The sequence below is a fragment of the Arachis hypogaea genome, chromosome 5, assembly GCF_003086295.3.
Source record: "Arachis hypogaea cultivar Tifrunner chromosome 5, arahy.Tifrunner.gnm2.J5K5, whole genome shotgun sequence".
Taxonomy (NCBI): Eukaryota; Viridiplantae; Streptophyta; class Magnoliopsida; order Fabales; family Fabaceae; genus Arachis; species Arachis hypogaea.
The window spans coordinates 3297179-3322617 of record NC_092040.1 but is presented as its reverse complement, the minus strand read 5'-3'; the positions used below and the strand labels follow the sequence as shown (position 1 = coordinate 3322617).

Here is a 25439-nt window from a genome sequence, read left to right as displayed (position 1 = left end):
ATGTGTAAATTTTTTTATATTATGTGTAAATATTTATGTGTTATGTCAATAAATTTATTTACTTTTTGATAAAAATTGGTGTGTTGAAAAAATTCGAAAAAAAAAAGAAGTAGTAATGCATGTACGCATTACTATTATTGGGTGTGCTTAGTTATGGATAATTATTATTATTGGGTCCAAAACACTAAAATGATTATTGTTGCATAGTTCCATTAAGTGCCAAAACACACGTATTTGTACTGTATGGAACACGAAAATAAACTACGTGAGTGCGGTGTTTTGACATTCTTAATAGCTAGTACTACTTAACTCTCGTGAAAGGAAAAAAAAAAAACCAAGAGAATTTGTTTTTCTTTTAAATAAATATTGGAGGTTATCTTGCTGACTAATGTAATTGTACTAGGCTTGTCCTATTATCTTATAAAACACGAAAGTATCACCATTATAATAGTTTAAATCCATTTAATAACAATAAACTTTTATTTAAGTACTTGTAAGAAATCCAACATATGAGTTTATTTCACGCACCGACGTTATCCCTTGTGTTTTGTTCAAATTATTATCATATTACGGATAAATAATAAACAATAACGTGGTAATCAGTGTAGGCATTAATTTATTTCACACATTATGATTGTAATATTCTTAATGGATAACATCACCATCAGTGAAGCTTCAAGAAAATAAAAAATAAATAAATAAAAGAATACTAAAAAACTATTAGAATTTATTGTTTCAGTGATTAGTTAGTCATGAATATTTAAAAATATGTAATAAAATATATTGTTGAATTATTAAATTAAAAAAATTGAGTTGATAGTTAAGTGATAGCTAAAAATAATAAATTTTGATAAAAATTATATATTGACCCCTAAATGAAAGTCAAGCAAATATTTGATGGAGTCATGGAGGCATAAAAAAGTCAATAAATAATAAGTGGCCGATTATTAGATTTCTAAAAACAAAATGAAAAACTGAAATTTGATGAGATAGCACTGGCCACAGAGCAAGCTCCCTTCTTTTTCTTCTTTCGATCTCCCCCACGATAAAAACTTTGACTAAACAACACTAAAACCTACTCTCATTTATCACAAGGTGACTGAAAAAGAAGAACCAGCATAATAACCATTTCAATATTTATATATGTGCGTGTGTAGCTTGATTTTAGTCATGTGTTCAACGATGATACTAAATGTTCAAGTCAAAAAGTAAACATAAATTCAAAATATGCACGCTTCAATGGTGACCATCAAAAGTACATTGATTTGTAAACATAATATATTTCTTTCATAAACAAAGTTCCTTTTGGGGAGGAAAATGGTATTTACATAGAACTATGGTATTAAATTTACTAGGAAAAAGCTAACTATGGTATTTAATTTACTAGGAAAAAGCTACTAAATTTCTCGTGAACTTTGATACAGTCAACAAGAAAATAGAAAACAAATAAAAAAGGAAAGTCAATGGGATAAAAGTGTGATTAATATAAACCTCTTAGATATAGAACCTTCCAATACATTTTGATGAAAATTTATTTTTATTTTAAAAAATGAAAACTAAAATCAAATTCTAAACTTTTTATGATTAAAAACCGGACACCATATCAAGATGTCATGAACTATTAGGTAAAGACACACTAAAGGCATCGTGTTTAAAACGAAAAAAGAAATGAACACAGACCCCAACCAAAAGTTGAACCAAACACACTGGTCTACTGATCTATGATTTTATTTCTATTACATTTCAGAAAAATTGCCAAATGATCAGTGCGGAAAGCAACTAAGCAAATGCAGTATATTCATCCCAAATGTTAAAATTAAATATCAACAGCTTAATTTACTCTCATCACCCAAGTTGCCAATATAATGACATGTTCTTCAGCAATTAGAGAATCCTAACTAACTAAACTCGTATTAACATGGTCGAACTGGAATTGCTAGAGAAGAATCATTAACAAGGACTTTTAAATATCCCAAACATAAATAAATATAAATATTATATGCTAAGCTAAGCTACAAATTGGGGTAAGTCTGAAGAGGCTGACCCTGAAGCCATTGCTCTAAATGGTTTCCCTGCAACTATCTAAGTAAATCAATGGTAAAGGAACCACTATTCTGATTGCTCAAATGGGACCCGAACAAACAACTGTCCATGCAGAGTTACCACCGCTGATGTCTGATGAGGATCAATTCTTGAGGGCAAACTTACAACCTGAATTCATTAAAATTCTTTAAACATGGATGACATAATGAAAAATTATTAAACCATAGAATCGCAAGACCCTCAGTAGGATGTATGTAGCAGAAAACTTTTTACTACAACAATTACAAAGCATCCAGTGGTACTTGTGTAAGAAATACTAAAAGAAAATGAGCATGGACCATTAATATAAATAATTTAATATTTTAAGCTTGAAAATATTAAACACCACCAGTAATAGATATCAATAAAATTACCAAGCCAAATACATCCTTATTGTTGAAAAAGGTGGAGAAATCTACCTTTTTGAAAGGTGTTACACCCCAAGGATTATTGAGATGCTCAGGCTCACCACTAATAACTAAGCGTCCTGCTGGGTCTGATTGAACACGCACCTGATAGCAGAATGTATATATGATTATCCTCACCATAGTTGGACTAGTGTAATTTATCATTTTATTTTTAAAATTAAAATTCCTAGTATATGCTATTACCTCTTCTCGAAGTAGACCAGGAACTAAAGCATATACCTCAAAGCAATCCTTCTGCCCACAAAAGTTTCCATTGCAATGAGGAAATTGCATATAAAAATTATATTCTACTTGAACACAAGATAAGCAACTTACAGTTTTTTGCACATTGATTTTTACCCAATCAGCAGGAGGTCCAATATCAATCACAGCTGTATCCAATCTACCAGCCACATATATCAACACAGGCAGGCAAGTCAGCGAGTGAACTAAAGTGCCAAGCATAGGCTGGCAGCATACTTCAACCATTAACCATACAAACAGATAAGTAGCAAGCCTAACACAAAGGATAAACAGAGCTGTAGAAAATGAAGTAAATGTGTCTTACTGTGGTTTAGACGGTTTACTACGTGCAGCTTTGACTGCATTGTCCATATACGATGGTTTCTTACGTTTAAGTAAATCTGAGCCAAAGTGAAGGGAATCAAATACTGAGAGAATCATTTAACAACTACAATCCTGTTAGGAATGGTAGCAATAGGATGAAGGGCCATACTGATGCTTTTAAGCTGCTCCTTTTCACGTTTTTGCATAGACACAGAATTCCTATCCTAAGAAAAACAAAAGTATTAAACAATTATACGGTGTAAAAAGTAAAAACAAGGACAAAGAGAAAATGCCAATTAATCACAACTTCAGAATTGTACCAGACCTTAATAATGGGATCACCGACTTCACCATTGCCTAGTAGACGTTGTGAGTGCCAACCCCGCATAGCGCGTGCTGCAGCATCTCTACGTGCTCTACCTGATGCTGAAGTCTGCATAGAATCATCATTGAAACATAGCACACAAATAACAACAGGGATAACAGATAATGATAGAGCGGCAGTTTAATTCCTCCCGCAAAGCAGCTTCTACATTACAATAAGGTAGAAATCAAACCATTTTAAACTATTGTTCAAACTTAATCACCATGACAGGGCACAATGGCATAGTTTGATCCATGTAGCCGACCCACCCTAGTGGGATAAGGCTTTGTTGTTGTTGTTGTTGTTCAAACTTAATCAAGTATTCACATTTAACAATGCTTGATGCCTTAAAATCCACGTGTAGGCATTACTTTCCTAGGGATGGGGAAGGGAGGTAAATATGTAGAAAACCATAGAGATGCAAAGTCGCACAGATGAAATATTCTTCTTGCTGGAAACATAATAGCCTTCTGAAATTGTGAGGAACCAGGGGGAGTTTAAGCTTGAACTGATAATTAGGTCAAACTTTCTCTTAGGAAAAGTAATTTTGAGAAAATCTAAATTAGAATTGCACCATGTTAAAGCCCCTAAAATTTCAGCAATATAATTTTCCAATAGTTCCCCCCCATCTTATGACAGCAAACTTGATGAAAAAGGTGCCATCAATCATCTATTGAAGTCAACAAAGCAAAAATTTCCATCAATAAATGTTCCTTGTACTAGTGGTGGAGCAGGAACAGAGCTTTAACATTTTGGAAGTTACTTTTTGAAAGAAAAACTGCATAATTACTTGGTATGGGAGTTAAGGGTTAAATCGGGAAAAAAAGTGGACACTAACTTCCCCATTCCTTTTATATTATAGTAGATATTATTGCTTATGCTATTAAATCAAACACAGAAATTACATCTTACCTGATTTTCGATATTCATAGGCTCTGGTTGTGAAGGAATTGGAACACTCAGCTCACCACCTTTTATCTTATGTCTTTCATAATCAAGAAGTGCCTGCAGTAGTACATCAGAAATATTAAAAACGAATAACACATTTGAAAAAGAGCATGCCTACATTTATATGCACAATATCTGGTAAATTTTTCAGAAATCTTGAAAATGGAATAGCTAATAACAAAATAAGCATATATGTCTAAGGTATTAAATAGATTATATAGAAATTCGGACAATGCCACTACTTAAGAGCCAAAATTTTCTCTAATAAGGCCATAACTTGAACACTTATCATCTTGACATCTTACAGATCATAAGGTATGCTAACATGAAAATTTCCAGGTAAGTGACATTATCTAAAATAAACCAAATGTTAATAATAGTAATGTCCACACAAATAGCCTAAACAGAAGCTTCAAAGAAACACTAAGCATGCATAGATATTTCAACAATTTGAAAACTGAATTTATTTCATAAAAGAAATTTTTTTTTTCAAAAGATGAAGTCTAACATTAATCTAAAACCACCTTCTCATAAAACCCACGGAAAGTCCATGAAACTGTGGTACATGTCCTGCATGTGTTAAAAACAGAACATTATAATCAGTCATAAGCAATCAATTCATCCAAAAAGCTGTCAGAATTTGGCAGCCCTTCTCCCCACACATATCCTCCAACCCCCTAAAACAACCAAAAAGATACCACTTATTATATAATGAAAATAATAGCTTGAAAAGTATACTTTCCCATGCATAAGGAAATCAAGCAACCATTCATAATACATGGAAACACTTAATTGGTCTCATCATCATAACCAATACACACTACCATTACCATGGCATTACTTAGAAAATTAGAAAGAATGCATATCACAGATTTGAAATCTAATAACACAAAGAGATACAAAGTACTATAACGTGTTCATTTGAGGAGACTCTTCAATGAGCCATGAACACAATCAAGACAAGATAGGGGATGTTGGCTCTTACTTAGGAGGTTTGAAAGATTCTCCCACTTGCCGCCATAGCTTACACGAGGTTACCTATTCATAAATATAAGCCTGTTAGGGGTATGTCCTGGCAGCAATGAAAACAACTGATCCAAAACAAAACCTGTTAGCTAGAGTGTAATGAATTTGCCTCGAGGAACAACCACTTAACTCATACCAAAGCCTATTTTCAAATACACTCAATTTTCATAATGCGCATATAACTTCATAGGTGAAATAGCAGCCATATTTGCACCATGGCCAATTGTTCATCCAGTTAATTAATTATTCGACAGCAGATTTCACAATCATTGATGGAGAATTCAGCAGGTTAGCAATTTCATTTGTCTTCAGTTTGCAACATGAACATCATAAGAATTAGCATATCTGTGGAATCATAGACATTTACAATCTTGCATGTTCCATGTATAATTTGAATTGTGTAAATTTTCATAGTACTCAAGCAATCTTAAACACCTAGGTATTTGATTACAGAGTATCTGAGAATAAACATATACCAGATTACTCATAGACGTTTAAATATCTAGATAGTCTCTCCCACTGGTTTGTATATGTACGAGTTTATATGCAATGAAACGTCTTCAACTTTTACCGGCAGTCAAAAATTGGTCTTACCACTGATCACACATTACAGACAACAAAAGTGATCGGCAAAGTCAAACTACTATCCTACAAACACGGATCAGATGGAGTGTGCCAACATGTTTAACCAGAAGACCCTACTGTTAATGTGGATATCTAACATATGTTCATTCATCCAAAGTCAGCTACATAAAATTATATAAATCCTCTGCCATACCCCTCAAAAAAAAGGGAAAGACAGGAGGAGGAGGGAGAGGGGGGGGGGGGGTGAAGAATACCTTGTCATAACCACCCAATCTTGTTACAGCTCTCCACAACCTTATAAACCACCAAATATGGATCAGGCCAAAGTGATCATATTTCAGAATTTGGTCAATTCATAACATAACATAACAGTGAAAAGCTAAACTGAACAGCTAAAACTTACTTAAGGCAATTAAGTCCTTCTCCATAAAACTTGGGAGGTTTGAATTCCATGCTCCTCTCCTTAAAGAAATTTTCAAGCTCCTTCATGAATGCTGATTGCTCTTCCTCCGTCCCTGACTCATTCCCATCATAACAATGGTCTGCGTCCAAGAAAAGCATGTGACTTGAGTTTTCATTCCCATTGTCTGCAGTTGCAGCAGCTTGATTTTCATCAGTCTTATTCTCAACTTCTAATATATTCTTGATTTCAACATTTGTATCAGCAGGAACAGCTTGCAGCATAGAAGGCTCATCATGCCCGGATGGTATGGGTTCAACATGGTTGCAACTTTTACCATTAGCCACTTCACCATCTTCAGGCTTCACTTCTGCTGTTGTTTCAGCAACATTGGCATTATTTGTACAAACATTCACATCATCCTCTGTACCATTATTGCTCTGAGGAATTTCATTAGCTTCCTCCATCGGGTCAGAAGCTTCCTCACGATCAGTTCTATTTACATCAAGCTCTACTGTGACTGACTGAAGAGTATTTTCACTACTTTGAATATCTTGCTGTTGAATACCCTCAGGAACCACCTCTTGATCCTCACTTTTGTCCTCAAGTGGTGGCTCAGCCTTGTCCGCAGAATCTGGTGCTGACATAGCTTCAGCAGGTAGCACAGATTTAGTCTCAGAAGGTTGCTCAGACTTATCCTCAGAAGGAGGATCTGCCTCAGCTTCCGCAGGTGGTACTGCCGTAGCCTGGGCAGGTAACTTTGACTTAGCCTCAGCAGATGGCTCTGACACAGCTCTAAGAGGTTGCTCAGCCTTGACCTCAGGAGATGGCTCTGCCTTGGCCTCTGGAGGTGGTTCTGCCTTTGCCACAGGATGCAGCTCTGCCATAACCTCAGCAGGTGGTTCAGCCGTAGACTCAGCAGGTGGCTCTGTCTTAGACTCAGCAGATGCCTCCGCCTTAGACTCAACAGGCGGCTCCTTCGATATGTTTTTGACGTGATTTGGACTTTCCTCTACTGGAGCAGGAGTAGAAGAAGCATCAGGTTGAATTTGAAAATTGGCATCATCTAAGTGTTGGTTTTCTTCCATAGCCGAGGGCACGCCCTGGCCAACTTCCTCATTTTCTTTCGCATCACTCATTTCCGAAATTCTAACCACGCATTAGAACAGGACAACCTCCTACACCAAACCACTACAGGAGTTCAACAGAAGAAAACAGAGATGAGGGAAAAAAATTTCATCCTTAAAACTAAACCGGATCAACACCGAGGATTTCTAAAGTTAGGAAGTTGGTATAAGGTGAGAATATGAGGGCAACTAAACCCTAACCTGACATCTATAATTTAGTCCCAAAAACCAAATCGTACCATGTGTTTGTGAAATTCACAAAGCACAAAAAGCTTTGAGTTCTTAGTCTTCTTTGCAGAGATTGAATAAATAAATCTAAATTGAACAATGAATGATAACCGTACTTTTTTAAAAAATAAAATAAAATAAAAAAAGGAAGAAACAGCAGTGCCAATTTAGCATTACCTGTATGAAATCGAAGATGAACGAGAATTTGAAAAAACCCTAATTGGTTGTGATGCTCTATGCGGGTTTACTTGCAAGAAAATTTTTACCACCACAACGTTTTCAGCTTCAAGCGGCAGATCCAGAATTTGATGCGAGCTTGATATTGGAACACGCGCCACGCGCCGCGCTAGCCACGACCTCCGAAACGTCAAAAGGTCAAGAACTGCAATCTTACTCATACGACGTCGTTTGATTTGGGCCCTGACTAGTAAATCCAGTAAGAATAGGAGCCCAAAATATTTGGGCCTAAACTGATGTTCAAAATAACTAGTCCAAAACATATAGTATTCCATCATTTCCATGTTAGGTATTCTGATACTAAACCAAAGCAGAAGTGATATTTACAGATTCGAACTTGAGTATGTCAATGACAAACAACATTGGTCCACATGCTTGTGGGCTAGAGAAAAATCCCATACATGTGAATTTACCAAATTTCTCCATTTCTCTATGAAATTTGTCATTTGAAAATCAGCGGTGCTGCTCCTCTTTAATTTTTAACGTACATGAATCATTTGAGAACAATTTTTATTTTCATAATTTCAGGGTAGACCGAACATTCATTTTTCCTTATTATGCAATCACTGTATTAGCACAATATATATGCCTTATGGCCCCTTCTCCATGTGCCCAATTGCTGAGGTGTGCAGCAAGGGTTTTTTTTGTTTCCCTAAATTTTCTTTACAATCTGTTTTTTAGCCATTAACACTTAACGGTCACTGTCACTGTTAGTTTATCTTCGTCAATTATAAGAACTTGTATATGTAAAGTTATATTGTTGGAAGAAAAATACTATAAATCAGAATTTATTAATTTTAATTTTAGTATTTAAAAGTGTGTGTTAGAATATAAATTAAAAGAATTAAATTGATGACTAAAAATGATAATAAAAAATAATAAATATAACGATTTTTGAGAAGACTGTCTAATTCTCTAAAAAGAATTAATTTAAACTCTCTAATTATTTTTGCTAGACCTATATATTTTTCTGCGAACCAATAAATATTTTTATTACGAAGAAAATTGTGATAAGTCTATATATATATTTTTGTATACCCTTTTGAGAATTTTATTTGTACAAAAAGATTTTTTTCCTCACGCAAAAAAAAAGGGTCGTCAACCCCATTTGTTAGAACAACTTTCATCTACCGGTCTATTAAGATGCCTCAACTGCATACATCACTGCACTTTTACTTGACATCTATTGTTAACGAGAAACGGCTCGTCTCGTCGTGATCTTCTCTTCAATTCTCAAAATTTCTTTCGTTCTATTTCCATAGAGATAGACTTATGAAATCGAAGAGATTCGAATATTTTTTTTAGAGCGTATTGATTTGATTTTATAAGCAGACATCGTGTATTATTTAAATTATTAATTTCAACTAAAAAAAATAATTTTTTGATCCTGTAAAATTATTGAGCAAATGATACAAAATAAATCAAATTAATTTTTCGAAATCTTCGATTTTTTCTTTTCACTTTTTCTAACATTTCTCTTGTTAGAATTATTGTCTCCTATAGCACTTGCATTTAATTATTCAAAATTACAATCATATCCTTGTGATTAGTGATCAGACGGACAAAGGCCGAAAAGAAAAAGTACAATGTTGTCGGAACCCTTCAGCAAAAATTTCAAGGAGTTGAGAGTGTACTTTGCAACTGTTGACACAGTAATTATGCAAACACTTATGTTAGATGTATTTTTTGTAAAGTATTGGCAGAGAATTACTAACAAATGTTAAGTCAATTGCATAAAGAGAATAAAATACTTGAAGTTTTTTGGAAAAAAAAAACGTGAAGTAATAATAGACAGGTGTTATCTGTCCTTATCAACTCTGCTTGCTACCAACCTGTCCAAAAGGGGCCCTTAGTTGTTCAAAGCAAAAGAAAAAAAAAATTAGTGGTTAATTTTATGGTTATTCATGCGTTTCATGCGTTTATTTTAAAATTAGTGGTTGCATGATTGAAATAAGGTAAATGAATCATGATTAGATATGTTCAAATTTAATTCTCTATATTTATCTATATTGTAATTACAGTATTTATTCTTTGATTTTTCACTTATATTTTTTCTAAAAAAATCTTAGAATTTAATTCCAAAATAACTGACTACAAAATTAAAAGATTTGTTATCTTAACCAATCTTACATCAATTATTTTTTCATATAGTATACTTGTAATATATTTTTACTCTAGCAAACCTAGAATGACATGAACGAATATATTTATTGTGAAATGATGAAAATACGTGTGTTAATAATTTAAGGAGAATAATTATTGAACATAAATATCTAACATCATGACATCAATAATGTTTGAATGTCTGCAACTCTTTGCAAATGTCAGTCTTTAAAACCCTTCAAGGCTTGTATACGTAGCAAAGTCTCTTCTTTTATTTTTTTGAGAGGCTGAGACGACTTAAATTTTAATAACCTTTTATAAAAATATTCTATAATTAAGTAATTTATCCAATTAAAATTAATTAAGTTGTATAATTATTTTTATATTCATACGCTTTTTTTCCGTGTACACTATTACTGTTTGTTTGTTTTTTTTTTTCTTTTTAGTTTGTTATCATCGTTATTATCACCATCATCAATATTATTGTTGTTGCTACCTCTTTTTTTTTTTCATTTAAATTTTTTTCTCTTCCTTTCTTTTTTTTCTTTATCATCATCATTGTTATCGTAAAAAAATTATAAAAAAATAAAAAAAGAAATCACAACAACAAAAAATAAAAAAGAGGAAAAGAAAGAGAACGAGTTTTGAATTATATATAATTTATTAAAAAAATAACACCAAAATTTTTTAATAATAACATATAGATATATTATTTTTGATACCGAACTTTCGGTGTCACCTTGAATAAATTTTGGTGTTATTTTTGTTTCCAGTAAAAATTTAACCTAATAAGTGTGAATACATTCATCAACTAAATAAAATTGTAATATATATTCATTCAAATCTAATATGAGAAAAATACTCCTAAAAGAAGATGTAAGAGCAAAAGAAAAGAAAGAAAAAAATACAGCATTAAAGAAGAGATTTATACATTTTGTAACAAAATTTTGATGTTAAAATTATGAAATTTCGGTACTATTTTTGTTTATCGCAAGAATTCAATCCAATACGTGTAGCTCAAAAAATTTATGTGCCACGGTAAAAAGATTACAGTGTTATTGTCTGATAAATTCAGTATAATTCAAAATTTTTCATTTCCATCTTTTTCTTCGTTATCATCATCATCTTTTTTTTTATTTCAACTTCTTGTAATTTTTTTATTTTACTCTCATAACAAGAATAAAAACAAGAAAACAAAGGAGGAGAAAAAGAACACAAAGAAAAAGAAAAACGCAAAGAAGCGTAACGTGTTTACGCGCGCTAATGATAAAGTTAGTTTTTGTTGAATTTAAACTAATTTAATTAATTTTAGTTATAAAAAAAATTTGGATGTATAGCATCATTTAACTTTTTAATGGTTATTTTTTTCTTTGTGTGATATATTGTTTTTTTTAATGGTGTAATAGCTTTTTTTATGGGCATTTTAAAATTGATAGGCTAGTTTTTTTTATATTTGAAAAGAATATCTTGAAAAATATTTGATGTTTATGAATTTTTTTTTGTAAATTTTGAAAGAATTATATCTACTTAAAAAAGAAAATAAGATATCTCAATGTCTTGCAGTTTGTGTAATTTTAGAAGTAAAAAATTTGTCTTTATTTTTATTCTTTAAAATTTTCTATAATCAAATATTGCACATTCTTTTATTGTATAACATAAAAATATAAATTTATTTTTATAAAATTTGTTTTATGTAAGTATCGTTTAATTATTTTTATGAACGAAGTGTATTAGTTAGATGTTTTAAAAAAAAAAACATCTAATTATAAAAAAATAATCTACAATTTTTTTGAAAATAAATTTAGTGTGATTTAATTTTTTTTATGTGATTTAAATATTTTTTTATATTCTGAATTTTTTTATGAACTATATAGTATAACTTAAAAAAGATAGAATTGGGTAAAGTTAATTACACCCCTTATTATTACCTAGCGTAACTATATTTCCATCTATATACTTTGTAATTAATAAAGGAAGAGAACATGTATACATTAACGTGGAAATCTTGGAATGGATATCTATTGAGTATGGACTATGATTAGCAAGTTGAGTGCCTAAACTAACAACGTAATCAAGTAATCATCCATTTCATCCGTTCCACAATTTAATTTAATTGAAGATCTTGAATTCAAATTGTAAAATAGAAGCCAAATTAAAGGATCTCCATCAATTAAGTTGTGGCAAATTGGTTCAATGTTTTTTTTCGTAATATTTTTTAATTCGATAAATTTGTAACACTTATTCAATCAGATAAATAAATTGGTTATTCGACCAATTTAAATGAATTAATTGATTCAATATTTAGTAATAACATTTGAATACAACATCTCCCATTAAAGATAAAGATGAACTACTCTTTTTTTTTTTTCTACTATCTTTTTGTTTCTAATTTTCTATCTTCCTTTAATTTGTTCCTCAAAATCAGAATACACAATCATCTCATCTTACATCTTACATACATATAAAAATAATGTAGCAACGATTGTTTTGTCTTTAAAGATTTTATTCATTAATTTTATATAAACCAAGGAGAATAACTTTATATATTCGGTTATGCTACGTTACCAACAGCATATCTGCCAACTTCTGCCAACTCTTATATAATTGTGTTTCATGAAAGTGTGTTCATGGATGTGTCTAATAAAAATGTCTTTTTTATAATTGTGTTTAATAGAAGTGTCTTTATAGATATATTTTCTGGATGTGTCTCTTTATATATGTATTTAAAATATATTAATTATTAGACACATCTACGAACACACTTTCATGAAACACAAATATAAATAAGAGTTGGCAGAAGTTAGCAGATAATATATTGGTACCCTATACTTTTCCATTACCTACATATATAAACATATATCATCACTCGCTATAAGGCAGAATATACTAATGGAGTATATATATATTCAAATCTAGTGTACCGACTTCATTATTCACGTATTATTAAAAACATTTTATTTAAAGCTTCTTATTGTTATCGATTATGTCACACCTAAAATTAAAAAAAAAAACAAATAAGTTTCTATTTTTTATTACGAAAATAAATAAATTTTTTATTAAAATTAAATTATAAATAAATTTTTTATTTTTGTAAATAAAAAACATATAAATCTCTCTTACAATAATTTGAATTTGATACAAAGAGATTTACGTATCTCTAATTAGGACAAATCACATAAAAAAATAAATTAAAAAATAAAATTACATGAATCTCCTAAAATAAAATAATAAAATATATTATGTACATGTGCTAATTCTATGTAAATCGAAATAAGTTATTTCGATTTGTCTTCACTTTATGTAAATCGAAACAATTTAATTCGATTTACTAGAATATTGTACAATTTAAATCAATATGATTCGATCTATATTAAAAAAATTAATAATATATATAACGTTGGATGTTCAAGTATATAATTCGAATTTATATGATTCGATTTACATAAGTACTAGATCGTGGTAAATCGAAGTTACTAGCTATATTATTATTATTATTAAATGTTTTGATAATATTGCTTGTTCAGCAGCCAGGTGCGTGGATCGTATTCCTTTTAAGCTCTAATTTATTGCTTTATATCCTCATCGCATCATCAATCACGATCACTGAATTATGAACAATCCATTTGGAAAGGGAAAGAAGACTCAAGAGAACTGAATTTAGTTTGTTTTCCAATCAAAAGCTATAAAATGAAGAAAATATGATATAGTTAGTCTTGCAAAAATTAAAGGCCGAGAGTAAATCATCCAAATCTATATGGTTCTGCGATATACCTATGAGAAATCTTTTGCTTATGTCTTATTTAAGTTAATATATATCTTATACATATTAAAATTGAGTTTAATTTTAATATATTAATAGTATAAATAATTTTCCATGATTATACAATAATTAAATTCATATATATTTAAAAATTAATTAATTTTAATGATATAATTAAATATTTATGTAAATTTTTTTATACATAAGTGTATGTAAATTAAACTTATTTACATATTCTCTTTTAATTTATAACTAGTATAACATAGTTTTTTTTATACAAAATAAAAAATCAGAAAACAAATAAGCTTAGATAAATTTTTGATCCAATAAGGGATTTATGTTTTTAGTGTTATTCTTTTATATATATGTATATATACACTAAAAGTTAAAAAATATTTATTTTGATTATTTTGACTAATCTACTCTATTAAGTGATGCATTGCAGGTTAATATTTACTTAGCTTAACATATTTTACCACATCAATATTTAATTATTAATTACTTTAGCATTTAATCTTTCATATCATTTAAGAAATCAAATAATCAAACTAAAATTAAAAAAAATCATTTAGCATGTCTTATTTTTGTACTTTTAATCTAACCTGATATAATAGACTTAGAATTAGTTAGTTAATTGCTACTGTTAGTATTGATTAGTTAGAGTTGCCGGCTAGTAAAGTTAGTTAGATAGATTAAGTTAATTAATTTTTGTGTAATTATATAAAGATAAGCATGTAATGCAAAAACAGATGATGAATGAACACAACTTTTATCTTTGCCAAAATTTCTCTTTCTCATCTTCTCCAATTCTCTCCTTCTGCGGATTCCAATTCTCCAAATTCTAATTCACTAATAGCTTTTTCTTCACTTGCACCTTCCTCTTCTGTTCATCTCTCTCTCTCACTCCCTTTTGCAAGTTCTTCACCCTTCACCTTTGGATTCACCTGATAGAGATTGATGAGAGCCCAAATCTCTCCAACCACGAAATTTCACATGGTGCAGTGAGCATGGAGGAGAGATCGCAGCTCCGATCAACGAGACCGAGGGTGAAAGATCTGAACCTGAAACCAAACCAAATTCAACGATTACCTTCCTCTTTTTCTTGTTGTTCGTTTTGAAGTTGTTAGACCTAATTCTTTTCAATTTCTCAATTTCTTGAATCCATATCAATTCCTCAATCGACAATGATAACTAATCAATCGAATCCAGCCTTTCTTATGGACGAACAATCAATTGCAAATTTTCTGAGTCAGATCTCTGCGATTCAAGCTCATGTGGCAAGAACTACTATGAATCTGATGCAAGATCCAGTGAGCCTCTATTTCATCCATCCAAGTGAAAGTCCGGGTAATCCTCTCATACCTATTAAATTGAATGCAAACAATTACAGTTCGTGGAGCCGAAGCATGCTTTTAGCTCTGAAATCAAAGAACAAGTTAAAATTTATCGATGGATCCATTGTGAAACCGGACGAACTCGATCCACTATTTGAAGCTTGGGAGAAGTGCAACACCAATCTAGTGTCATGGATAACTGTGTCCCTTAGCCCAGAAATATCAGAAAGTATAATTTGGAATAACAACGCCTCAGACTTGTGGAAAGAATTGAAACGGAGGTACTATCAGGGTGACAAGTTCAGAGTTGCTGAATTACAAGAAGAGCTCTTCTAACTCAGGCAAGGAGATGCCACTATAACTGCGTACTACACGTGTAACACCCTAATGCTTTTAAACTGGGTTAAGCTTTATTTGGATTATATTTAGTAACTGATATTTAAAACCATGCGAAATTTTTCTTTTAAAACAAATAAAATATGAACTCTTTTTATAAAATAATTTACATTTGTAAAAATATTGAATAACTAGTTTTTATTAGAATAGTTACTAGTTGAAATATATAAGTAGATCTGAAAATTCTAACATGAAAAAACGGGCGTGCTAAACTATGAAGACACAACAATGACAAGTTTTACTCATGCCAAATAATCATAACAAGAAACATGATAGCTACAATTGTAATCACTCAATAAGACAAGACACACAAAAGTCCTAACTTTCTTAATTTGTATAATTATGGCTAAAACAATCGCATATTCTTCCTTCTTAAGGTAAACGCTTAATGTTTTGTATCTACGTTCTCGATAGCTTGCTCCCACTAGTGCACTTGTCTTTTCACCTCAACTGAGCAATGTATTGCTTTGTACTGCATCGTTCCTGAAGATGGTACGGAGAGAGGGGTGAGAAACAAAAGTTTCTCAGTAGCTTATCTATATGGTGTCGTCGTATCCATCCCCAGCCACTCCGAGTTTTAAAATAAAAACAGTGATAATGCAATGTTATTCAATTATTATTTTCAAAAGTCTTTGTTAGTCGGAGTGGTGTGACTTTTAGATGCTTCTCATTTACTTATGCTATGACATGTCTGATGCATACAAAATGCCTATAGCGTTAAAACATATAAATGTAAACTCGTGAACCTTGGTATGATGTTCTCATAGACCATAAAGCAAGGCAAAATAAATAATAAATAAGAAAAAAATAGTAACATTCTCATATATAAGTCAAACAGAATATATCTGAATAAAATAAAGATCTTAAACAATATCATACATCATACAAAAAGGAACTTTGGATAAAGAAGGATCTTTGGATGAAATAATAAATATAATCATAAATTAAAAAAAGGATAAAAGAAGAACAATCTTGATCACACTTTTCATTGCACTTTTCATTACTTTTTTTCGTAGCTTTTCTGGAAGGTATTGAGTTCAAACCGGTATAAAAAGTGGGAGTCCCCTTCCCTTACCGAAGGTTCTTATCCTAAACGTTTTGTCGATCACCTTCCCTTACCGAAGGATCATCTCGACCGATTACCTTCCCTTACCGAAGGATCATATCGATATCTTGTCTTTAGGGGTCATCTTCCCTTACCGAAGGATCATTTTCTCAGTTCAATTTACAATCAAGGTTATTTAGACATACACAAGAAAACAGTTATATCAACAAAGATATCTTATTATATAAAATTGATGGGAGTCACCTTCCCTTACCGAAGGTTCCCAAAAGTTTGCCGATCACCTTCCCTTATCGAAGGATCATCTCGATTCGATCGCCTTCCCTTACCGAAGGATCATCTCGATTATCTTGTTTTTGGGGGTCACCTTCCCTTACCGAAGGATCATTCCCTCAGTCCTTTAATGCACATAAGATTGTTATTATAATGCATAATGCGTATGAAGGAAAGAGACATTATATCATGACATGAAATGCTAACATCTATATCCAAAATAATTAACATATGACATATAAAAATTAGCATAAAATCCCCTACCTCGAGTAAAGTTTCGATAGGTGTTCTGATGCAAATAGATGCGATTTGTTAGTGAAGATAGACTTGTTTCATAGCTAGACTTTGTGTATACTAGAATGTTTTTTATAGAAAAAGGGAATAGAATGAGAAAGGAAGGATCAAATACCTCTCAGGTTTGTGCAGATTATGTTAGGAGGCATTTAGGTGAAATCTTCAATCTGAATTGTCACTTTGTGAGCTCTATAACTTTTTCTATGTTTAAAATTTGGAAATAGCTATTAGAGACAAATTTATAGAGAATTGAATTAGTTTTAAAACGAATCTTAAACAAAGTCAATCGAATAATCACAACTTGAGATATTCTCGAAATACTGTTAATATATCAGACTGGCTGATAAGAGTGCGATTTTCTACTATGAACTTGTAACCAATTTATCTACCTAATTTAATTTGAATTTGATTTTATACTGGACTTAAGGAATAGAGCTAGTATTCTTATCTTTTCATATAACAAAATATCATTCAAATATAATAAATGTAGAATTAGTTATGACTATGTTTTAAAAGGTTGTTTACTGTCGGTTAGAGATTTACTACCACTAGTGCTTTCATATATTTAAATTTTAAATTCAAATATTAAATCATTACCATTTTAATTAATTAATTAGTTATTAAAAAAATGACTTGATTCAAAAAGTTGGATGTTACAACACGAAGCTACAATCAATTTGGAAAGACTTGGACAATTTTCAGGCCAATTCCAGAGTGCACTCATTATGAACAATCGTGCACATGTGGACTGAATGTGATGCGAGAATTTAGAATAGAGGATTACACAACAAGATTTTTAAGAGGTCTCAATGACTAGTATACTGCTGTTAGATCACAACTAATGTTGATGATTCCCATGCCTGATATAGACACTGCCTCTCCATGTTAACACAACAGAAAAGACAATTTAATGATTGTCAAGATTCAAAGATCTTATTCAACAAAGCAATATCTCCTTATCAACCAACTGATGACATAAATAGAGGGAGAGACAGAGACTGAGGAAGATGCCAAGGCAATGGTAGAGGTAAAGGCACCAAAATACAATGCACATTTTGTGACAAATCAGGTCATACCATTGATACATGCTACAAAAAGCATCGCTTGCCACCCCATCTAAGGCAACAACAAACTAGCAGCATCAATTTCACCACTGCTAAACCACATGCTGATAAGATAAATGATGATCTCAACCAAGTTAGTCTAGGCAATTGCCATAAGAAAGCTAGTGAGGAGCCAAGTTATGATCTCAATTCACTCCAAAAGTAAACAATTATCAAATTTCTCAAAGGACAAGAAACTCAACAGCAACCTCAAGTCACAACCTAGGTTCAACACCCTCCAAATGCTACTCCCATGAATCAAAGTAAAATTGTTGTTTTAAAATACAGTAGTAATATTTCATCCTTTGTTACTGCAAAATTCCTCCTCTAGGTCATAGACACAGGAGCCACTGATGATGTCACTTTTGACATAAATGATTATTATTCACACTACTAAGTAAAACCTATAATTGTTAGAATGCGTGATGGCAGCCACACGACAAGTAGCATCATTGGCACCATTAGATTTTCTAATCAATTATTTGTTTCAAATGTGCTATTCATTCCAACTTTTGAATTCAAATTGATTTCTGTTTCAAAATTGACTCATGGATTGAAGTGTCAAATATTAATTGATGATTAAATTTGTGAGATTCAGGACCAAGCTACTTTGAAGAGGATTGGAGTAGCTAAATGTGCTGACGGTCTCTATACAATGAATAGACAACCTTTTAATTATGTTTCTGAAACACACAATAATCATAGCCTGCATAATTCAGCAAAACTGTCGCTCACTTTCACAGCAGCACTTTCCACCAATAATAGCACTGCAACTTGCACTGCATTATCCGTTCAAATAAATGCACTTTGACATTCTAGATTAGGTCATATCCCTCAGAATAGATTGCATGTAATGCACAAAACTCATCCCTTCATTGATTGTAATAAGTAAATAAACCCATGTAACTCATGTCATTTAGCAAAACAAAAATGCTTACCTTTCTCTTATAGCAATTCTGAATCTAATGCTTGTTTTGATTTGCTGCATTTTGATATCTGGGGACCAATTTCAGTCCCCTCTATTAATACTCACAAATATTTTTTTACTATAGTTAATGATAAAAGTAAATACACCTGAATTTTTTGTATGAAAGCAAAGTCAGAAATCTCAGATTTGGTTAAAACCTTTATAAAATTTGTTCAAACTCAATTCAATCACACTGTCAAGTGCCTAAGAACTGACAATGGTCCTGAGTTTACTATACAATCATTTTATGCATCCCAAGGCATTATGCACCACACTTCATGTGTTAAAACTTCACAACAAAATGAGATAGTGGAGAGAAAATACTAACACATTTTGGGGTGGCTAGAGCATTGCTATTCCACTCATCTATGCCTAAATATTTTTGGAATTTTACTGTAAAGCATGCTGTGCATATCATCAATATATTGCCAAGCCAATTTCTCAACGACAAATCACCTTTTGAACTTTTTTTCAACCAAATACCTAATCTGTCCAATTTAAAGGTTTTTTGGTGTCTCGCCTATACATCAACTCTTACAAATGGAAGAACTAAATTGGACGCGAGAGCACACAAATGTGCTTTTCTCGATTTTAAAGAAGGAACAAAAGGATTCACACTTATTGATGTGAAAACCAAAAGAATTTTCACATCTAGAGATGTCATTTTCTATGAAAATCACTTTTCATATTGTGCCTATGATGATTCTGATCTGCACAATTATAATAAAATTTCACAGCAAAATTATAATTTTGATCCATTCTCACTACACTGACTCATTTGCTCCTAGTTTGCATCAACCACACATGCCTCAAACTCATGTTCCACTTACACATCATCAAAACTATCAAAATCTTCACATCAAATTTGTATTCCAAATTTTTTGATGACACCATAAATGAACCTGTACATTCAGCACACACTGTTGGACAAACAGAAAATCTTACATCACATACATCACATCAAAATCCACAGCCACTTGAACTTAGAAAATCTACCAGAATTAAAAGGTTACCAGCCTATCTCAAAGACTATCATTGTAAAGTGAACAATTCAGTTTCTAGTTCCACTCATCCTCTTTGCAGGTACCCTATTTCGCAGCATATTTCCTATGATGCACTCAATCCAAAACACAAGGTTTTTTCTTTGGCTGTTTCTGCAAACGTTGTACCTAGTAACTATGAGAAAGATGCTACTCATCGTTGCTGGAAAGAAGCTATACAAAGCGAACTTGAGGCTTTGAAAAAAAATCAAACTTGGCAAATCACAACACTCCCTCATGGCAAGAAAGCTATAGGATGCAAGTGGGTGTTCAGGATTAAATTCCTCCCTGACGGAACCATCGAAAGATACAAAGCCAGGTTGGTTGCAAAGGGTTTCACACAAATTGAAGGTGTTGACTTCATTGATACATTCAGTCAAGTGGTTCGAATGTCAACTTTGAGAGTGGTTTTGGCCTTGGCGGCTGCAAAACAATGGCATATCAAGTAGCTAGATGTGAATACTGCTTTCTTGCACGGTGACCTACATGAAGAGGTCTATATGAGGCTTCCGCCAGGGGTTCAACAATCTGAACTGGCAGCAAACTCAGTGTGTAAATTGCGAAAATTGCTCTACAGCCTGCGACAAGCTAGTAGACAGTGGAATTTGAAATTGACTGAAATATTGAGCTCGATTGATTTCTCCAAATCAAAATCAGATCATTCTTTGTACACCAAAATTACAGTTCAGGGGGTTACAATCATCATGGTTTACGTGGATGACTTGGTCTTGACAGACAATGACCTTGCTGAGATTGATTCAATCAAGCAGCTACCAGATCAAAAATTCAAAATCAAAGATTTGGGGGACTTGAAGTACTTCCTAGGCATGGAAGTGGCCCACTCGTCAAAAGGGATCCATCTTTGTCAATGCAAGTATGCCTTAGACATCCTCAAAGACTTCGGCTTCTTAGAGTGCAAGACAGCTAGCACTCCAATAGATTATACTTCTGCATCAAAATTGTCAAGGGAAAGCGGTAATGCATTAGAGGATCGAGCCCCATACAGACAACTAGTTGGCAGGCTCTTGTACCTGACCAACACAAGGCCAGATTTAGCTTACACAATGGGAAGACTTAGTCAGTTTATTGATTGTCCCACAGATGTACACCTGCAAGCTGCTCACAGGGTGCTGCGGTACTTAAAAGGATGTCCCTCAGTTGGTCTGTTCTTCTTGGCTGCCAATGATCTTAAACTCATAAGGTTCTCGGATGCAGACTGGGCAACATGTGTAGATTCCAGAAAATTCATCACTGGACATTGCTTCTACATTGAAAAGTCACTCATTAGTTGGAAAAGCGAGAAACAGAACACTATTGCGATGTCGTCCTCAGAAGCTGAGTACAGAGCTCTGGCCTTGACAACATGCCAAGCTCAATGGCTATCTTACATCATGAATGATTTGGGAATGCCACTGACAGAGCCCATCACACTTTTCTGCGACAATAGATCAGCCATCCACATAGCCACTAATCCTATCTTCCACGAGAGAACTAAGCACATCGAAGTTGATTGCCACACTGCTCGAAACCAACATCTCTCAGGTCTCACACACCTCATGCCAGTTTTTTCATTGAACCAGTTGGCTGACTTCCTTACCAAGGCCTTAGCCCATGGTCCCTTCTCAAGCAACATTTCCAAACTAGGCCTTTTGGATATTCATAGTCCTAGTTTGAGGGAGGCTGTAACCTGATATAACAGACTTAGAATTAGTTAGTTAATTGCTGCTGTTAGTATTAGTCAGTTAGAGTTGCCAGCTAGCAAAGTTAGTTAGGCAGATTAAGTTAGTTAGCTCTTGTGTAACTATATAAAGATAAGCATGTAATGCAGAAACAGATGATGAATGAACACGACTTTCATCTTCGCCAAATCCCTTTCTCATCTTCTCCAATCTCTCCTTCTACAGATTCCAATTCTCCAAATTCCAATTCACTAATAGCTTCTTCTTCACTTGCACCTTTTTCCTCTGTTCATCTCTCTTTCTCACTCTCTTCTTCAAGTTCTTCAGCCTTCATCTTTAGACTCACCTGACAGAGATTGATGAGAGCCCAAATCTCTCCAACAACAAAATTTCACATTTAACAAAATAATTATGATTTTTTAGCAACTACTAATATTTAGTCTACTAAAATAAGAAATTTTAAAATAAAAAAATTGATAGAGTAATGAAATGAAATATTAGTTAATGTTGAATTTATAATTTTTATCGCGTTTGAATTTTATTATCTTTTTTTAAGATGGTTAAATTCTTATTTTTATTTTATCAAATTGTTCATTATAAAAAAAAAAATCCAACCAACTATTAAAATGGGTTGAAGAAACAAACTGGCTCAACTTAACAAGCTGCCTGTCACGTGCATTTCGAAAACAATCTCCAAGCCCCAGCAGTGGCATTAAATTTTATTTATACTAAGTGAAAGATCCATACTATTAATTATTATCAATTCAATCAATCATTTGTAATCATGTAACCAACTTGTTTCAATACCAAAAAAATCGTACTCATGGTAAAATAATTGTATAATATTAAGTGAACGAAATATAATCTATTATATAAAATTAAATTCAAATAATTCTGCCTACAATTTACATATTATCAATTCAATTCAATTCAATTCAGTACATCTCTGTCCATTTAATTCAATTCAAATTAGCAATTGCATTCCATTCAATTCGATTCAAAATTGAATAATCCAAACTTTGTCAGTTTGACTCGCTTCAGAAGAGTAATCCAAATCGCTCTCCTGATTTAAAGTTGAGTCATTTATTGTTTCGATTCAGAAGTGCAGATCGAAAAAGAAAATGAAGAAGAATAAGAAGAAGATAAATGCAACGTAATTAACCAGATCGAAATAAAAAAAACGAGAAGATGAGCGCGACCAGAGGAGAACGACGAAGACAATGCAGATCAATAAGGAAGAACGCGAGCAGAAAAGAAGAAGTTGCAGAAGAAGGTTTACGTTGAGCAAAGCTTTAGGTTGCAGCACGTTATATGTAGCGCGTGTATGGCAAACGAGTGAGGGGTGGGAGATGCACGTGTGGAGGAAATTACTTGGTTAACAACCATGTAAAAAATACATGGATGTATAATTTTTTCGTAATAAAAATTATTAAAATCTAAAATTAATTTATATATATGTTATAATTTAAAAAATATAAATAATATGACCATTAGATTACATAGATATATTATAATAATGTTATGTATTGATATCCAATTTTTTAAAATTTGATAAATTTGATTATCAAGATAATATAAAATGACTCAACGATGAATTAATGAAATGCGCACCGGATATAAAAAAATTATTCGAATCTAAGTTAATAAAATTTGTATCTGTCATAATCAGATTCTTCTATTAAGCCTTTAATATAACATTTAAAAAAATGAAAATATTATCCCCCAACACATGATCCTGCCTGGATTGGAACGAAGATGTACATTTGTGTGGTTGATATGAAAAAATCAGAAATACTATTTTATTAATGTAATGAATGCAAAATAAATAATCAACATAAATTATTTAATTTATTTCCTTCAAATATATATATATATATATATATATATATATATATATATATAAACATGTATTCCAAAATATAGATTTGAATGCAATTTTTTCTAATTTATTAATTGGTCTTGAATATTAGCAAACTACAAATCAATCGCATTCGAATTACTGAAAAAAAAAAAAAGAACTAGTAAGGCTACAAATAAATAGGATTACATGCATGTATCAAAATTATTGCAAGCGATGATGACGACTTGGTTGTGTCTTATTACTAAACCCTATAATAATAATAATAATAATAATAATAATAATAATAAAGAAAAATAACTATAGCTAGATAATAAAAATACTAAATAATATGAATAATAGATATATTAAATGTTTAATTTATTAGATGTGCAGATAATTATGTTAATATTAAAATTTAGGTCCTAAATTTAGAAATAAAGTATATTTTTATTTTATTAAACCAATTTTAAAATTTATTGTTCACATTATTCACAAAAATTATTATCTAGCTAACAAAATCCTAATAATAATATATCTATCAAATATCAATTATTGTCGTGTTTCAAAGGACTTTTGCATCCATTTAATTTGTCGTTTAATTATATATCTTCTCATTCATAATTATCCAACTAGGCTTTACCTGGTCCGGTTTCTTCTCCCTCTCATCATAAATATAAAAGTTTGAATTCAAGTTTATTTATTTAGTGTGATATCTATATTTGCACCATTCGCAACTTTACTTTCTGAAATTATTAAAGGTATTCATTTATAGTAACTCTTAACACACTACAACAAACGCATCAAATAGCGACATTTTATTTTGCCAATAGCCGCAGTTTTAAATCGCTACAAAATTACATTTCACGCGTAATTTAAGATGTAGGAATTAGTTTTTACGGCAAATTTCAATAATCGCTAGTATAATTGCCGTTAATCTAATATATTGTCCATATACAGGATTTACCTGTTCTTTTTTAAACGAGCATAAATTGTCATAATTTAAAACCGTTAAATTATTTTTTAATTTTTTTGCGACAGTTTAAAACCGCATAATTTTTTAATTTAATTTTTATTGTTTATAACCGTCGCTAAATTCAGTTTAAACTGCCACAATTTTTTATTGTGCAATCTTAAGGACCCAAATAATTAAAGAATAATGTTTAATTTGCAAATTTAGAAATCAAGATGAACATGTACTCAAAAACATGCCTAGCCTTTTTTTTCTCTTGACATGTGTGGCTCTAGATTTTCCACATTTTACTTTTTGAAGCTCATTTTTTATGGATTTATTCATTAATATTTAATGCACATATAATATATAAATAGTAAATTAATTTATGTTTAATTAATTAATTTTTTTAAGTGTGTATTTCTTCTAGTCCTGTCCCGATTGAGAGGAATTTCTCAACGGCTGTCTCTTTCAATACGTAATCCTATTTGACATAACTTTATTATTATTAGATTAGATAATTAGAATAAGAGTTTTGCTTTTTCTGGCGATATATATATATAGCGTTATAATCATGATAACAAATATGAAAATTCACTAATAATTAACAATAAACTTAATATAGATACACCAATAATTATTTCAAGTCATAAGAATGCATAAACCC

General features: G+C 31.6%; 1 protein-coding gene across 4 annotated transcripts; it reads right to left on the bottom strand.

Annotated features, from left to right (window-relative positions):
• Positions 1-1692: 1692 nt before the first annotated feature.
• LOC112800228 (uncharacterized) lies at positions 1693-8108 on the bottom strand. Of its 4 annotated transcripts, none has more exons than XM_025842386.3 (13): positions 7912-8108; positions 6383-7570; positions 6234-6273; positions 5354-5406; positions 4893-4938; positions 4333-4425; positions 3382-3489; positions 3226-3280; positions 3058-3133; positions 2826-2892; positions 2694-2744; positions 2502-2594; positions 1693-2211 (listed from the first exon to the last, which is right to left on the bottom strand). In XM_025842386.3, exons 2-13 carry the CDS (start codon positions 7516-7518, stop codon positions 2110-2112), a joined length of 1920 nt encoding a protein of 639 aa, XP_025698171.1. In that variant the 5' UTR covers positions 7519-7570; positions 7912-8108; the 3' UTR covers positions 1693-2109. The 4 variants fall into 4 exon arrangements, with proteins under 4 accessions (XP_025698171.1, XP_072052373.1, XP_025698170.1 ...); XM_072196272.1 differs by having other exon boundaries at positions 2694-2741; XM_025842385.3 differs by having other exon boundaries at positions 6383-7557; positions 7912-8104.
• Positions 8109-25439: the final 17331 nt, after the last annotated feature.